The 18,206-nt window shown below is 41.4% G+C and overlaps 1 protein-coding gene across 3 annotated transcripts in view; it reads left to right on the top strand.

Annotated features, from left to right (window-relative positions):
- The window catches only part of LOC102294803 (potassium voltage-gated channel subfamily KQT member 4), a 49,543-nt gene that overhangs the window by 28,298 nt on the left and 3,039 nt on the right, over positions 1 to 18,206 (top strand). Inside the window, exons 2-13 of one of the 3 annotated variants that reach the window (XM_042218946.1) lie at positions 1,172 to 1,262; positions 2,492 to 2,618; positions 2,928 to 3,103; positions 4,155 to 4,280; positions 4,953 to 5,063; positions 5,161 to 5,256; positions 5,369 to 5,457; positions 7,716 to 7,736; positions 8,299 to 8,355; positions 10,188 to 10,417; positions 10,497 to 10,593; positions 17,441 to 17,572. In XM_042218946.1, coding sequence (XP_042074880.1) covers positions 1,172 to 1,262; positions 2,492 to 2,618; positions 2,928 to 3,103; positions 4,155 to 4,280; positions 4,953 to 5,063; positions 5,161 to 5,256; positions 5,369 to 5,457; positions 7,716 to 7,736; positions 8,299 to 8,355; positions 10,188 to 10,417; positions 10,497 to 10,593; positions 17,441 to 17,572 — 1,353 coding nt within the window. Of the gene's footprint in view, positions 1 to 806; positions 947 to 1,171; positions 1,263 to 2,491; positions 2,619 to 2,927; positions 3,104 to 4,154; positions 4,281 to 4,952; positions 5,064 to 5,160; positions 5,257 to 5,368; positions 5,458 to 7,221; positions 7,348 to 7,715; positions 7,737 to 8,298; positions 8,356 to 10,187; positions 10,418 to 10,496; positions 10,594 to 17,440; positions 17,573 to 18,206 lie in introns of those variants that run through there. The other 2 variants (XM_042218947.1, XM_005917394.2) reach the window with 2 other exon arrangements.

Below are 18,206 nucleotides of genomic sequence, written 5' to 3'. Positions count from 1 at the left end.
GTTAACAGCTAATGTCTGCATGTGAGAACTTTACCGTGATAATAGATTCGGCATTTTAAAATGTTCCCTAACAGTTGTCCTGAACTTAATGATGGAAATTCTGACTTCCCACATCTGCAGAGACACTGAAAAAAATTAAGTGTTTATATTAAGATGAGAGCATGAGACAGAATCAGTCAGAATTTATGTTGTGTTTAATTTCAGGGGAGTTCTTGAGCTCAAGTGGCCATTACTTCTGTGGGGCGAAGTTTTTTTCCTAGCTGAACCGCAGGTTTCCATTTGCTATTGTCCTAATCTAAAATAATATTTTAGATTATTTATTTTATTATTTTATCCATAATAATAATAATAATTATATTATCCATGTGCCATGAGACCAACCCTTCTGAATTTTTATTATATTATATAATCATACATATATACTCCTGATGATTATATGATTATATATATAACTGTGATGTTATATGTGCTGCGAGTGGAGAGCGAGACTAAAATATCATTAGCATGTCACAATAAAGGTTTATGGCAGGAATAAGCAGTACTTCTGATACACAAACCACACTCAGAAGATCAAGTGATTGCGGCTGTTTTTCTTGTCTTCTGATTTATGTTTAGCTGTTTTATTGATTCCATTGATCGTTCGCAGAGTTATTCAGGATGTTTCACAACAGAATGAAATAGTTTCTGGCTTGTATGTGGACCACATTTTTATTTTTCGATAATAAAAATAAAAATACAATTAAAAAAGAAAATGAAATAAAATTTAAACATTTATTTATTTATAACTTTTATATACTCACTTTTTTTTTCACTCAGAGAACTGCTGCTCATTGAATATTTTCTCTCTTCTTCAGACCATTGTCAGTAAACCCTAGAGACGGTTGTGCACAGAGTTGCTGCCATTGCTGCTCATTAGATATTTGCAGTAATGAACAGTTAAATCAGGGTACGTATTAAGGTGGCAGTTGAATGGCCTGACAATTTATGCAAAAAACAAACAAACTTGGTTCCATTAGAATGATTATGACCATTTGCATTGTGTTACAGATCAGCAAGTGTTTTCCTGCTTTGTGTGCAGTAATTTTTTGTGTTAGCGGTTAACCATGCAGAGACTAAACAATATATGTAATGAACTGTGTGTGTAACTGGTGTGTTTTTGTGTGTGTTTCAGTTTTCTTCTGGTGTTCAGCTGCTTAGTGCTGTCCGTGTTCTCCACCATCCCCGAACACCAGAAAGCCGCAAACCAAGGTCTCTTCATCCTGGTAGGACCCCCTTCTTCCCTCTAGTTTGCCCTCTTGTTTATACTTTTACAAACACATTTATGGCAGCTCCAGTGCACATCGTCACACGCTGTCCTTGCTTGCATGCCGTCTCACTTGCTGCAGTCCATCCATGCGTGCTTGCGTATGTGCTTTTCTTTACCGTTAGCGGCGCAGATAGCCATGTAAGCAGGTGGGAGGATTCAGGTGTTGTTGACTGCGCAGGAAATCACAGACATGATGCACTAATCCTAATAGCTATCCCTTAATCCCCTCTCTTCCTCTGTACTTCAGCTGCTTTAGTGAAAGGTAATGGACACCCTTTTCCTCCTTCCTAACCTGACTCGTCCTCTCTCAGCCACCTTTTTCCCCTCTCTCTTCCCACCTTGCACTTCATAACGTGTTATTTAATGGTAGTACTCTTCACTTCCACATTCCCTCCCTTCACTCTTTCGATCAATCACCTGGCCATTAGCAGACAATCACCCATTAGTGGATTTTACTTACATGAACATTTGCTCTAATGACAGATTGGTTCGGCGCATTATAAACTGTCTGCACGGTCCAGAAACCTGAAAGCAGGAAAGACGCGTGGAAAATGGTTTGACTTGAGTCAGAACTCTAAAGCTGTTAAATTTTCAGTTTAGAAACTGAACATATGACACGAATGTCCCTGGCTACGGTTTTTCTCTCTCTGCTAAGACCTTTAAAATGATATCATGGGAAAGGTTTAATAAACAGAGTGCAGGGAATGTAAATCATGTTTTGAAGATTCACATTAGTTCATGTGTTACTGTAAAAAAATGTAAAATATACTTCCCAGCTAGATGTTCATCACATGCAGTGTGACATATTGTGTACTTTTCATGTTACCATGATCCTTTCCACAGCACTGATATTTTTCCTTTTGTTTTTCTTTGTGGTCTCTCAACATAGAGGCTGTGTTGAGTTCACTTGAAAGGTAACATGGTCCTTTTTCCGAAAAAGGCGTTTAGCGTGTGGCTACAACACAAGCTGAACATAACCATGATCCAAAATGGATCACTGGCAACTTGATAGACGTTGGGCACATAAACACCAGATTGCTACTTTAAATAAAATAGACAGCTCTGTTTGGGAGGCAGTTGGTGAGCGTGACACTGGTTTAACAATTTAATGGGAACCCTGTAAAATGATGATTAGTTGAACAAACATAACTGACCCCTCTTTCACTCTGTGTGTGTCGCTTGCAGGAATTTGTCATGATCGTGGTGTTTGGCTTGGAGTACTTCATCAGGGTTTGGGCAGCCGGATGTTGCTGCAGATACCGAGGATGGAAAGGACGACTGAAATTTGCCAGGAAGCCTTTTTGTGTCATAGGTTAGAATGTGTTTATTTGTGTTTTCCACCTGTTTTCTACTGATTTGGTGCTGAAAAAGCAGCTTAAAGTTGGAACCACTGACATTTATGGCATTAAGAGGGGGTGAAATTTCATAATTCACAGAAGGATCCTGTAAGGGATGTTTCTCCTCTTATGGGAATTGCCTCTATAATAGCTACATTATGTAACACTGGAATAAGCCTGCGCCACGTCGCTGGAAAATATGTGAAACTATTAATGTATTCATATAAAAGTATCCCTCGGGTGCTGTTTCTTTCTTTGTCATGATGTGAACATCTTCTCTCTAGACTTCATTGTGTTCGTGGCGTCACTGGGAGTGATTGCAGCAGGCACGCAGGGCAACATCTTTGCTACGTCCGCCCTGCGCAGCATGCGTTTTCTTCAGATTTTGCGTATGGTACGCATGGACCGACGAGGAGGCACCTGGAAACTTCTGGGCTCCGTGGTGTATGCTCACAGCAAGGTGGGAATGAGAGGCTGATAAATATGCAGTTAGGTCCCTATGTTTTTGGGCGGTGACACAAAGTAAGATTTTCAAAAGTAGCTTAAATAAGAGTTTTTCAAATCAAACAATGGCCAAATCAGTTTCTTAATTCCAGCACAACAGAGCAGCTTTTCAGTTACTGAAGTCAAAACTGGAGGTGGAGAAACCCACGAACAAGCAAGGAGGAAACATGGCTTTCAATGATGCCCCTGGGATCTACACTTCAGTCACTAAATGCAAAATTTCATCTGCATATTAAAAACAATCATTTAGCTTGGCAGTTATTTTAAACCTGTGAAAATGGGGAGCTGTGTATAACAACGTCTGTAGTTTCTGAACAGTTAACGTAATACTTTGGTAAAAACTTTCAAGTAAAAGTGAAATTTGCACTTCAGTGGCATGGTGATTGTTTGATGTAAAATCCACTGTGGTGGTGTACGTTGTCCAAACTCATCATACACATGTTCTGACATGTAAACACTGTTTATCTGGTTTATGTTTAAGCAATAACATTTCATTGATTAAGTTGTACACTGAAAATGAAAAGTAAGCTAATACACAGTAGCCACTTGCAACATTATGGATTATTATAAGAGCAGAGAGGAGGCTGAGGGCTGCCATTAAAAGGCCCGCGATGACATGATGGGAACTAATGGGATAAATATCTCAATAGCTTTCAGCGTCAAGGAATATCTTGTGACTCTAATGGATGACCAGCCGTTGTTTGATTACATTCACAGGCCTCAAACATCAAACTCGCTGCTCATTTCTGGCAAATTAGCTGTTACCTTGTTGTGCTGACTTCCTCGCCTGTCACCCAGCATTCGGTTGGAGAACAACTATATACGGCTGTCATGATGATAATGGTGATGAATTGATGCATCAGCTGTCAGAGCAGCCAAGTCAAAGTGGAAGCCAAATGTGATTATGATGAGATTTTAGCCCATAATGATAATAGAGATACAGCAGAGACTGTGGTGGATTGTGATGCTGCTGACAGGTGTGACTAATACCACTGTCTGTCTCACAGGAGTTGATCACAGCCTGGTACATAGGTTTCCTGGTCCTGATCTTTGCCTCCTTCCTCGTCTACCTGGCAGAGAAAGACATCAACTCAGACTTCAACACTTATGCAGACTCCCTCTGGTGGGGGACTGTGAGTATTGCTAACTGTGCCCATATTTGGACTCCCTTTGCAAACATCCCTTTATCATCTTATGGTCTGTGATTTAAATGCTCGAGTATACCCAGATGGGATCTATAAATTAAGATTCAGGAGGTGGTAAATGTGTTGTTTTTGGCCAGTTTGTTTAAAGAAGACTCAGCTGTAGGTGAGTGATTGTTGTGTTGTGTTATCTGAATGTGCATTTCACAAACCTTTAGGTATGTGAGCTGTGCATTTTGTCTGTCTGACTGTCAACAAGACTGCAAAAAATCTGCCAGGCTGAGTTCCACAATGGAGCAAGAGCAATAGAAGAGCCCATTAAGTTTTGGCGTGGATCCACAGAGCTTCTATTAAACTTCTCACTCTTAGTCTTAGAGGAGGGTTCAGTGTGAGATAATTCACAGTGATTTCTAGTCACTGCAAAACATGTCATGAAAGATTGCTGTGGTTTTTAAATTGACAGAAATCACGGGTGGAAGTGAGTGCACTTTCATATCAGATCTTTTTTGTGGGAGTAACTTCAGCTTTCGTGAATATATGCTTGAAAAAATTGGCTCTTTGTAAAAGAAACAGTGCAACATGTCAGTGCAGTTTTTGAAAACTGGTAATTTATTAGGCCTCTTCTATTTTGAGATCGAGATCTGTATTTCTTCCTCTACTCAGATAACTTTAACTACGATTGGCTACGGTGACAAGACCCCTCATACGTGGCAGGGACGGCTCCTAGCTGCCGGCTTTGCTCTTCTGGGAGTCTCTTTCTTTGCCCTGCCTGCTGTAAGTCTCCTATATTTACTCACAGTTCGCGACTCCTTCGGCATTGCCCAAAGTCACGAGTTGCACTCCTGACATTAATTTGATCTTTGACCCTCAGGGAATTTTGGGGTCAGGCTTTGCCTTAAAGGTTCAAGAGCAACACAGGCAGAAACACTTTGAGAAGAGGAGGATGCCTGCAGCAAACCTGATACAGGTGACGGCCACAGCAAGAGTCTCAAAAGCTGTTTCATTCGCACTCAAGCAGGAAACCACACAGGCTGCTAACTTTCGCTGTTTTTATCGCTTTGTGTTTTTTTTTTCTTCAGGCTGCATGGCGTCTCTACTCAACAGATGCCAAACACTCCTATCTAACAGCTACTTGGTACTTCTACGACAGCATGTTGCCTTCTTTCAGGTAGGCGCTCCTACCAGGCTGAGCACTGAGTGGATTCAGCCATCAGAAATCTGCGGGCACCTTTGGCCGTGTTTGGTTGGAGTGTAAAGGCAGACAGAGATTTGAGAGTTGCATCAGAACATTTCTCAAAAAGCAAATCCTGAAACATGTAGAGAAGTTTGTGGTTTGGTTTCTGCTCATGCGTTCATATCGCTGCACACATCATGTCTGCTACCTGCAACCCTCTCTCAGTTAAACTGAGGATTGTAGTGACAGAAATGATTTTGATTTGCTCTCCATTTATTATTTAAGATTTCTGCCACCTCGTTTATTTTTTCAGATTTTTCTTCTACGCAGTGGTTTCTTACATTTTGCATTTATGTATTAATTTGACTAATTTTTATTTTCTTAAAAGGAGGGGAACCTGAGAAACATGAAGAGACACGTGCATCTGTTTAATTAAGTCAGACTTGCACTGCCCGATTCTTACTCTTCACACATGTACAGTACCGTGCAAAGTCTTGAACTACTCCTCATTTCTTTATGTTTTGTTACCTGGCAATTATCAGAGGAATGCTTTGTTTGTTTATTTATTCATTTTCTTAAGCCACTTAACATTGTCCTACGAATCATTCAAGCAAAAAAAATAATAATAAAGCGCTGAACCAGTTCTGCTTCTGTGTCTAACAGACGACAAAGAACCAAGGTTGAATTGTATCAGTTTAAAGAAACTGAACATGTGGACAAATGGCAGCTCTAATACAACTATCTGTAGCAGATGAGCAGTATCTGAAAGCTATGGCTGTTAAAATGGGGAAGAAATCTAGCAAAGACCTGACACAGGACTTAAGAGATGCATCTGGCCCTTCAGTCGATCCATCTCCCGTTCACTAAATTCTCATCAGAAATGGTCTCAGTGGAAGGGTGGCTGCCAAGAAGCCATTATTAAGGAATGGAAACCTGAAGAAAAGGCTGAGGTATGCCAAACTGCACCAGAACTGTACTGAAAAACAGTGGCAACAAGTCTGATGGAGGGATGAATTCAAATTTAGCATTTTGTTTAGAATCGTCAGAATTTATGGAGGAGGTCAGGAGAGAGGTAGAACAGTGTCAACAGCCATGTGTGAAACATGCTGAATCCTCTGTCATGGTTTGGGGGCTACATTTAAGCCAGAGGATCAAAAAGTGTCAAAACTGATGGAATTATGAACACAAAAAAGCCCACTGATTTAGTACCATATGGAAATCATCTGATTTGTAACGGCTTCATTTTTCAGGATTGCAGTGATCACAAACACATTGCCTATTGAGTGAAAGCAAACCTGCATAAAAAACACACAAAGAAACACTATCAGTCATGGATTGGCCTCCCCAGAGCCCAGACATCAACATTATTGATCATGCTGATAAAGAACCGAACAAAAGGTAGCCAACAGAAGAGCTTTGAATGTCCTTCAAGGAGTCTGAAGAAATATTACTGAAGACTGCTTAAAGACTCGACAAGAAAGCTCGCCTTTTTCCTAGTATTTTGTGTTTCCATGTATGTTTGCATGTGTTTTTAATATCTCTGTGCACCTATTTCCCATTTTCATAGCAAAATATAAACAAATTAGCTTTGGCTCAAGACATTTGCACAGTACTCTACATCTTAGATCTTTCATGTATCCCTCTTCTTTTGAGCGTTTGGACCATCGATTTGGCCTTTTTGTTAGTTTTTCCTCCATTTGTTGCCTTTTTGTTCATTTGTTCATGTGTTTTTTGTTTATTTGTGCACGTGGGTGTCAGAGAACTGACGCTACTGTTCAGTCACCTCCAGAGACAGCGTAACACCAAGAAGGTTCTCCACAACTCCTACCACACGCTGCTGTCTGGGCTGCGGCCCTACAGCTCCCCCTACCTGTCGGGGGACAGGTACGCAACAGCCTCACAGTACATCCAGGCAGGGTGACAAAAGTCTGCCTATAGTCCTGCTGTAGGCAATAAGACACAGAACAATACACTCAGCAGGTGTACACATGCAAAAGACACGCTGCTTCCAGAGCTTTCTGCATGTACGCCTTTTATCTAACAGTTCTTCACTAATGTGATCTGAGACCACTGTGTTGCAGGCCCTCCTGCTTCTCTGCATCTTTGTCTGCTTTAGCGCATACTCCTGCCATTTCCACCACCTCTTGCTGTTCACTCACCAGTTTCCTCTTCCTGTCTTCATCTTTCTTCCCCTATTATTTCCATCGTATCTTTTCCATGCCATCCATCCTCCATCCTCCATCTGTTCTCAGGAAGGCAGAAGTTCCATGCAGGTTTGTTCTCCAAGTCATGAGATGTGCTTGTTGAGTAAAGGGCATTCATAGCTGGGATAGACTCATTAGCATAAACTCAAACCAAAGTAACACAGGGCTGTTTATCTAATTTGTAAACAGTGGAGTTATGCATGAGAGCGAAGCACATTAAGGTTTTTGAATATTAAGTTTTGTTGGTAGGATTGTCTCGTTATTGAGGAGCTGCTGTCCCACCGTGATGTTTAATGGACTGTCTTGATGAATATACTCAGGTGAAGCATTACCTTCTACCCTGGCATGACCCTTTCCCACCAACTGATCCCACCTAACTGCTAACTGAGCGTGTCTCAGTAATCCAAACTTGCCTCTCAGAAATATATTTTCCAGTTGAAGGTAAGGGAAGAGGCTGTTTGGACTATTGAGATGTTACACCTCACCCCTCCTCTCTCCGTTTCTTGCTTCTGCTCCGTTTTATCCTCACGGGTAACAACACGTACTCAGGTTGTGTCCCATCCTCCCCCACTTCTTCCACTCCTCTCTTCCCCTCACTTCCTCTCTCCCTCTGCCTTGTGTGTCTCCCCAGTCAACTCCTCTCTAAAAAGCGGGGTCTCTTCCGGATACACGCTGGCCGCAAGCAGAGGTATCCACGGCAACAAGCCTGTGCACGGGGCACGCTAAATTGTCACAGATCAATACCTAGCATCCTCCTTTAACGGCACATCCTCCTTACCTTGCCTGAAACACCCAAATGATTGTGGGCCAGTGCAGTGATTTAAATGTTTTGTTCATGGAAAAAAAAAAAATTCTGATGTGAAATTTTTTTAACAGTAACCACGTAAATGAAAGTAGCACGACTTAGCTGATGCTACAGCATTTCATTTTGTTTTAAGCAATCAACAAGCTGCCATGTGAAACTTCAAACAGTCACTACGTTCTGGTCCACAAATGCTTGCGTGAATCCTTTATTATAAAAACATGCTCTCCTATGTTTTAATATGAGGAAATTTCTCCAAGTTCTTCTTTATTGTAATTTCTGGAGAATGTAGAGCTGAATGTTTTTGTTTTGGCAAAGAAGCGACGAAACCATGTGTTAAAATCACTGCAGAAGTCGTGGGTGATTTACGACTCTGACAAGTTAAACACATGGATTTTGAGGATTTTGAGGACATTGAGTATTCCCTCAAAAATCAGTGACTTTTTACTCTTTGAAAAGTCTGATAAATGTCATGCTCTAGTCTTGCTTCCTGCTTTCATTTCAGTTAGGCGGTTCAGTTTTTAGTCTCTTCTTGGAGAAACTGCTTAAATGATTAGGCATGCTTTCCACTTTCCTGTTCATATTAGTCATATTAGTTTGCATACAATGTATTATTTAGTGCTCAAATACTTTAGATTGCATGCAGTATTCCTGCATGGCTGTGGAAAGATTCAGTAAAGTTCCTGGTCCTCAGTGGATCCAAATGATTTTACGTCCTTTCCCAGCAGCATGCAAACTCCTTTCACTCTACCTCCCCCATTTCTTCTACTCTAACCAAAGCATTTCTCATTGCTTGAATGAAATGCGGTTTCCAACAACACTCCCAAGCTGTTTATATTTTCATTTAAATGGCCGGCTACCTTGTAACACATGCAAAACAAAGAGTATATCATCGTAAAAAACAAATTCTTGAGCGAATGACTTGGCCGAAATTGCTCCGTGGTGCATGATGTTTGTGTTGCCTTATGGATCCGTGACAGGAACATGTGAGTGGCCATAGTGTTGGGTTGGACTACAAGTGCATGCTATAACAGCAGCGTTAGGAGTCAATCATCCGTAGAGAATGGCTGCTAAATAGCTTTTCTACTGTAAAGAGATGACCTCACGTATGGGGCTGACTTGTGGTGAGTGGTATAGAGTACTTAATGAGACACCTTTTATATGGCTGCACTTTGAAGCCAATATTTTGATGCTTATACACTCTGTTGAACGGATTAAGAGAGCTTTTCTGATGGTAGGTGGAGCATTTTTCCGCCGTCCCAGCACTAGTGCAAGTCTTGAATCAGGTTTCGGGTTTTGATTTTGCTGATTCAGGTGCTGTGATAGGCACATTAAATGAACAAATCCTCAGGGCAGAATGAGTTTCTAGCAATTCAGAGTGCTGCATTTGGACACTGCCTCCGTGATAAGTCAGCTAGTCTGTCTTTCGTTGGGACAAAATATAAATGTCTGTCCGTCTCCTTGCTTCGTCTGTTTGTATATGTGATGACTGTTTAGAAAGACAGGCCACATTTTTGGTGTTCTTCCACAATTACTAACAGACTCCTTTCCAACAAGCTCAGGCTGCCCTTCTCTCGCTTCCCTAAGCTCGCAGGATAACACGGTGTAGTGACCTGTAAAGTCAAAGGCATGGACATTGCGATCAGTGACAAAACTGCAGTTTTCCAAAATGAATACCAGTGCCTGCATATGTTTAACTCTTTCTACTTTGCTGTCAGCGGTAAAATAGGCTTTCGGGATCGGATCAGGATGAACAATTCCCGTTCATCCCAAACTATTCGGAACAAGGCTTCGCCGTTGCCCCCTAGCTCTGGTGTCCGCCGCTCTCCCAGCCAGGAGAACGTCCCCGAGGCCACGAGCCCGGGAAAGGTCCAAAAGAGCTGGAGCTTCAATGACCGCACACGCTTCCGCACCTCCCTGCGCCTCAAACCGCGTCCTCCTGTTGATGGTGAGCAGCCCACACACACTTTCTATTCTCTTTGCATTTAAATGTGTCTGAGTAACTCACCGCTGCTCTGCACTAATAGAGGGACTCGGGGAGGACAGCGTGGAAGACAAACCATACTGTGACGTAACAATGGAGGAGGTGATCCCAGCAGTGAAGACGCTTATACGAGCTGTCAGGTGAGTCCTGCCATCAGCTGTACTTCCTGAAATTGAGGTTTTTTTCTTTTTGTGTGAGTGTGAAATAAACATTTGGAGGTCCTTCCTTAATTTTTAAAATTGTATTTCTGTATTTGACATCAAAAACTTAAACACTAGTTTATCTGTATTTTGTCGCAGAAGCTTTAACTTTGGAGTTTTATTGGATAACATATCTTCTATTACAAGTATTTCTTTTATGCTTCAATCATCTCCTCTCTTAGTGACCACGCTGAAGTATAAAACATGTATTTGCTGATCCATTGTTGTATTTTTGATCTTTTATAATTTGTGACTTAATTAGAAACATCTCAAATGATACTGAAATAATAATTTCAATACTGAAACCATACTTAATATAGTCTTTTATTGAGCTTTATGGTTGATTCCTTTGTCTCCATCGCACTACAGCCAAGTTTTAGTGATGACACTTTTAGCAGGTTGATATTAGACATCAAAATATTCTCTATTTAATAAAAGAAAATAATATAAAGTCAACTACAGTCATTTGACAAAGAAACTATCTTTCAGCTCTGTCTAGGAGTCAGGATATAATAAAAAAAATCTTTACACTGTCTCGTTACTTATTTGCATGGCTATATGGCTATAATGCACAAAAACCACCTGCAGCATATCAGCACCAACACCTCATACAAACTGTCAAGCATGGTGGTGGAGGGCTTGTTTTGCAGCCATAGGACATGAACACCTTGCATTAAGTTGACCATGAACTCCTCTGTACACCAAAGCATTCTAGAGTCAAATGTGAAGACATTTGTCCAACAGCTGAAGCTGGGCCCAAATTGGGTCATCCAACAAGACAATGATCCCCAAACACAGCAGCAAATATACAACAGAAGGGCTGAAAAAGAAAAGAATCAAGATGTCGCATTGGTCGAGTCAAAGCTCAGACCTCAACCTGATTGAAAAGCTGTGGAGGAACCTTAACAGAGTTTTGCTTAAATGAAGGACCCAAACATTAATGAACTGAAGCAACGCTGTAAAGAAGAACAGGTCAGAAATGCTCCACAGTGATGTGAGAGAGTGATAAAACAATTACTTCAACTTATTGTTGGCAAAGGTAACTCTACAAGCTACCGAATCATGGATTTGTTTAGTTTTACAAATACTTCTTCTGTATTTGGCTTAGCCTTTGTTGAGTAAGTAGTGACACAATGTAATATGTTGCTGTTCTTGCATGGTTGTAGCGCTCCAAGCAGAAAGCGACTTTTTTATATTTTCATATGTAAAACCTTTGAACTGACCAAGGTTGTACTTTCTTTTCTACATGAGTGTAGTTTCTCTATTAAATCATAATTTTCAGCTACAAGCCAGAGCTGCTGTCCGTCCTGTTATTGACTGGATAAGATCACTCACCCGCCAGTGGTGGTTCCTATTGTACACAGCCTTCATTAATAGGTGAACATGCCTCTTCTCCATTTAAGAGCTGGCGTGCGCAGATTCAGCTGACTGAGTAAAAATGTCCTCTTAGGAGAGGTAACTGGGCCCTCCTGCAGGCAGGGTTAGTTCCCTCCATGTGACCTTGTGTCTCAGCAGGCCCGACTCATTCATGTGTGAGGTGGCATGACTGGAAAAATGTATTAGAGAGTATACAAGCATCCAGATGATGCTGTGTCATTTCAACAATGACACCAAAAATTAGAAGTTGCTTATACCTGAGCTGAGATTGATGTTAATTCCTATCACGCTGAAAAGTGGAGAGACATGTGGACATAGGTCCAGTGTCCTCCCACCTCATGTACACAGTCACATTCATTCTCACATAATAGTAAGAGATTGTAGCAGAAAAACTACAATTGCTAGCAAACATCTGGTGTTACGGTCTAGTTGGTCTCCCGGGGTGCAGGTTGGGGTGACGATGAGACCACATTAAAATGACTCTGGTCCCTGATGTCAGCACTGTACCCTCAGAGCATTTCTCTTGATAGCGTGACAGCATCTGTGTGGTTCCATATATACTTTAAAAAATAGCGGTTATATGCATAAAATAAAAATCTATATATCACGACATCAGGGATTGTGAAATTCAGCTGTCATTCAACAGTAACTTGTTTTAGACAGATTTCTGGCCTGTAAGTTCATAATATCCCTTTCCCTGATGCAATCACACAAAGGTAGTTGGTAAATCGACTCAAGGTACCAGAGACCAGCTACAACACAAGTGGTGTTGACAACATGTGACTAGTTGTAAACATTTCTATTGTCAGCCGAGGCTGTAAACCGTGAGCTGAAAAAGCCAAAGAGGTTATAGAGGTAACACGGGCTAAAAGCAACACTCTTGGTGTAGCCACTCAGTGTGTCTGAGGAGATGTACAGCATATAGTAATCTATTTAAAACTAAGGTACGAATGTGTACGCTAAGTGAAAAAGCCTGCAGTGTAAAAGCACTGAATAAATAAAGTCCATTTAAAGCCAAGAAGGAAAAAATGCAGACTGTGTCAGTCAGTAAACTTAGCGTGTGCAAAACTAAGTAAGTAAATTTTGTACTACAAGTTCAAGCCTTTATGCTTCAGGATTATTTTACTACATGACATCTTATAGTAACAGTAAAGCTGCTAAACTCTCTCTCATCTCTTGCTTAGTGGGTAAGTTACCATATGTGCTCACCTCTCTCTTTAGATTGAAGGTTGTCAGTTCAAGTGCAGTATGGGACGGTTCTCAAAACCTCTTCTTTTGGTTTATATTGTGTATTATACATCAGCACCCTTTTTTAGAAATGTTTTTCCCTCTTCTTATATCTCACATAGAACACTGTAGATATTTTCCTGTGAAGAAAATCATTCCATACTGCAGAGGGAACGCTTTACTACAACGAGTTAACTCTGAACACTGAGGGTGACTACACTTTAAATACAAAACGTTTTATGGCATAAACAGTTACGACCTTTCGGAGCATTTCCATTAGGTACAGAGTAGCTGCTATCTCATGTACAGTACACCTCCTATGTGTTTATAAGCCATCATCTTTACCTCTAACTTTCTAGCTGCATCAGAGGCGAGCTAGAGAAACATGACCTGCTCTGGAGCAGGTAAGGTGTGTGCAAGTTACCATGGTGACTTCATAGCTTGGAGAAACAACAATCAATTGAATATTTTCTAAGCTTGAAAGAGTATTATGATCGAACAGTAGAGACACAGACACTTAACAAGGGAACAGCTTATGCTGTCAGTCCGATCTGAACCCGAAAAGCTTGATTGTGTTGGAATATTTATTAAACTTATGGTCACATAACATGGTTTTGATTACCTGGACAAAGGCCACAGACCAAAATGCATTGATGAAGTTGTTCTTCATACCACACTTGTTGCTTTCCTTCATGCATGTTGGCAAAAGATGTTGTCAGCTGGTGTGAGTGTAAATATTGACTCTTAATATGATATATGCTTAAATTAAACTAGTGAAATAAACTGGAAAAATGGATGATTATATTACAGCTTTGATTCTTTATTGTATTTATCTGAGGCCTGCCCGCATTTATTATTTCACTAATAAAAACACCAGTCTTGGATTTGTCGCATGGTGTTTTTTAGGTGTCTGTATCTGTGGATACAGCTTGTTAATTTATCACTGGTATCAGATTGGTATCAGTATCATATCAGAAATGGAAAAAGCTGCATCCGTTATAAAGACAGGCAGTTATGAAATGCAGCACATTTGTCTTCTTACCCAACAAGGTCAACAGGACATCTCTGCCCCGTCTCTCAGGTTTTCTAAGTTTGACGCTGTTTAAACTGATCAGACTTTACTCTTGTCCACTTACTAATGAGCTGTCTGAACACAGTGCTTGTTAACACATAGAGTGATGCTTTCTCTTCATTGGGTGCACAGCAGATGGATGTTTACCATTGCAGAGATGATGTATAATGGTTTGATAGTGTAATGCCACTGATAGGCCATTATATGATCTCTCCTCGGGTTTTCACTTGACTCAGCAGATAGCTCTGACCTCAGCTGCTCAGTGCTGCAGACAATAGAAGTGAGGAGCTTCCTATATATAGGGCAGGTGTGTAAACAGCAGGTGCATCACTGTGTTAACACACACACATGCATGCAGCTTCTCAGAAAGGTATTTGATTGGTGTAAGTGAAAACACCACATTTTGCAGCAGGTCTTAGTGCTGATCTTTCACTTTCGGTGAATGTTATTAATCAGTGCCCGGCTGACTGAATAAATGCGTAAATGCCCGTTCTGTTTGCGTATGTGCGAAGGGATTGGTAGTGGGAGAAAGGAGGAGGGTGTGGGGAAATTAGGTCTGGTGTTTTTCTGTATTTCCTTTATTGTAAGTCTCCTCCAAACAAATCCAATAATCTAAAGTACTATGCAAATGTCTTGAGCCACTGCTGATGTGTTTATATTTATGCTAGAAAAATGGGATACAGGTGCAGACAGTTATTGAAATGTGCAAAAACACATGAAAATACAGTATATGAGGCAAAAACTGAGTTTGTACAAATCTAATGAGCATTAAAGTGAATTTTTGTTATGGCCTTTATTCTTTAACGCAGCCTGAACTCTCTTAGGAAAGCTTTCCTGTAATTTGTAACTTTCTTTGTAGTTGGAATGATTCATAGGTCTGCATTAAGTGGCTTAACAAACAAACAAAACAAATATTCCTCTGAAAATGATCAGGTACAAGGATTGAACTGAAAATGAGTCAAATAGCAGCCAGAGTCAAACAAATAACTCGTCACAAAGAACTTCAGGAAGCCTGGAGAACTATTGCTCAAGCCCACTTTGAAATCTGACTCCTGGGAAGCAAAATATAAAGAAATGATGGCTCAGACGAAGTGACAAAAATAGCTTGGACACGGCCACTATTTATAGTGTTTAATCTTGAATCATCAGATTTTGTGTTCTTTCAGCTGAATATTTTTTAAAGTTATCAGATTTACACATCAAATTTTCCATAAGCATACTTAGCCACGTACTGTAGCTTATAGGGTTTATTCAGTAATCTAGTGAAGGATCAGACCTGCAGGGGCTCACCCTACTTGGCCCACGTAGAATTTGTGTCAGCACAACAGTCGTTTTTAATTCCCAGATAAAACCTTGCCATTTGACACTATCAGAGATCCACCTTTGCTGACTTGCAAAAATATTTGCATTGGCTAAGCAAGCATTTTAGGGCACAATTGACACTTCTATTTGTTCAGTCATTACTGTGTTTTTACGTCTCAGCTTCCGAGAAGTCGGGGGGGGTGGTGATGGTATCTTTCAGTGAGCAGTGCCAGCTGTAGTGTAGAACTGCGACTGACAGGAAGTTAACTGGAGGGAGAGGGGAGCCCTACTCTTACCCGACTGTGTATTATGAAAACCATATCAGTGGCCAGGAAGGAGAGTCAGCATTTTGAAGAAATCCTTGGAGGATCCAAATCTAAGCCCACCACCCCCTCCCATCCTGTCTCAACCTTTTCTTTTACCCGCACCTGAGGCCCACCCTGGCAAAAAATCTGCACCTACCTGCAAAATAAGAAAAGATCGCCTGCAAAAATACCCCCAAACGCAGAAGTCATCAAGAAATAGAGTGCTGCGAGAGGAGGAGGAGTGTGCTGACGGCTGCTTCGGCACCAGCTGCAGACCTCCACTCCTCCTCCTCGCGCTCCTCTTCTCCTTCGCTTGCACCTTCTCCCTTTCTTTGCAGGACGGTCACTATACAACACGCGGTCACTGGAAATGCAAGAGCTGCAGACCTCAACAAAGGTTACAGTGGTTATTACAGAAAATGACCCCTCGCGCAAGTTGAGATTTCACTGCTCGTGCATCGCCCACATGCGCACTTGTGTTGGTGTGTACATCAGCGAGCAGCAGCTAGATTCATGCATTTGTGCTATTACATTATTGTGTTTGTGCACACAGTTACCTATGCATGTGTGTTTTTTATTTCCCAAAACAGCTGAGCATTTCTGATTTCCGGCTTATTACAGCGACTCAGTCGTATGGGGTTGGAGAGATAGGATTGTCTCATTAAAAAAAAATCCCATCTTCCGTCCTTCTGCTTCCTTGCCTTTCCTTCCCTCATTCTCCCAAAACTCTCTTGACATGACGTGAAGGACAATCTATCACAGGGTGTGGAGAAAGCTTGGATGTGTAGCTGTGTCCAGCATGTCTAAGCTGACTAAGTGATAAGAAGGAAATTGAATGACCCATCCAACACAGAAAGCCTGGCGCGCACTCGCACCCATCCTCAAACTTTCCTCTACTTTCTTCCCGTTATCTCTTGCACTCGCTCTGCTCCTTCCAGCGAAACGTCCGACCAGAACAGCTCTGGCGGCGCATGTTGTCATCGATGTGTTTGCTGCGTACAGTAGTGCTGGCTCGACAATCCTCGGTGTGTGACTCTCCCCATGCCGGGATGTGGATGGTGATGATGCATCCACTGGGAGCCGGAGCAGCTGTGGTCCACCAGTGGCTCCAGTGTGGCTGTCACACTGACAAAAGAGGAAGGGGGAGTGGGGGCTAGAGGCACGTGTGCGTGTGTTACCCGTTTCTGTCCGAAGAAAAGCTGAAACGGCAAATACTGATAAGGAAATGTCTCTGGGAGATGCTCTCATCGTCACAATATATCCACATGGTTTAGCAGGTTTGTGACTGCTACCATTATGCAGCTGTTTGTGAACGATAAGGTCACGCTGACTTTAATTAATCTTGTTATTGTCAAGGTGGGCTGCCTCATGTGATAGCCTCCCACCCCTGCATTCTTCCAAAAGTTCACTCAACCCCCGCTTGTGTGAGCGTGCGCTTTGAAGCCATCTAAAGGTGGACGGAGGAGCATTAACTGTGAGTTTTGTGTGTGTTGTCTGTGTGTAGGATCTTGAAGTTCCTTGTGGCCAAGAGGAAGTTTAAGGAGACACTACGCCCGTACGATGTGAAGGATGTCATAGAGCAGTATTCTGCTGGACACTTGGACATGCTGGGCCGCATCAAGAGCCTGCAGACCAGGTAGCTCTTTTAATTGTGTGTTTCATAGGAAGATATTTTTGTGAATCTGCTCTGAAGAACTCTTTAAAGCTCAACAAACAACATGTTATCTCGTTTATTTAACAAAAAAAAGAAGAAAAATCAGTAGAAGAAGTGACTTGTGGCTCTATGAGTACAGTCTAGAAACTCACTGGCTTTTTGTGTCATGTTTTATCCTTTTAGGGTAATAATCAGTGTTTAGTCAGTCAGGTTCGGATTATGGAAAACATTTTATTTTGAGTGCAGATGAACTTAGGCCAAAAAAAGCTAATAAAAAGAAAAAGTTGCATTACTCCTTTACTCTCTGCAAAGATGGTTTAACTGCATGAAGCCGAAGATACTCTGAACACAAAAACCCAAAATATGACTCTGATCCGGACCAAAATGGTTTGGTATCAGATCACAAAGATGTCCTGTCTGTGAACGTCAGAGGCAGCATTTCACAGAATCTGTTGCCTGATAGGCTATTTGGTTTTCTATTTGCTAACTGACGCCTAGAGTCTGAGTCATAGCTCTGGTTTTTTTTTTTGTTTTTTGCATATGCTGGGATGTCCTTCCCTGGGGAGATTTCTTGTCTTAAATGTTTTCTACCTCTGAATAATCTTCCTCACTGTTG

Source organism: Haplochromis burtoni, unplaced genomic scaffold (genome assembly GCF_018398535.1).
Source record: "Haplochromis burtoni strain Fernald_Lab_line unplaced genomic scaffold, NCSU_Asbu1 Contig_25, whole genome shotgun sequence".
NCBI lineage: Eukaryota > Metazoa > Chordata > Actinopteri > Cichliformes > Cichlidae > Haplochromis > Haplochromis burtoni.
This window is presented reverse-complemented; position numbering and strand designations above follow the sequence as displayed.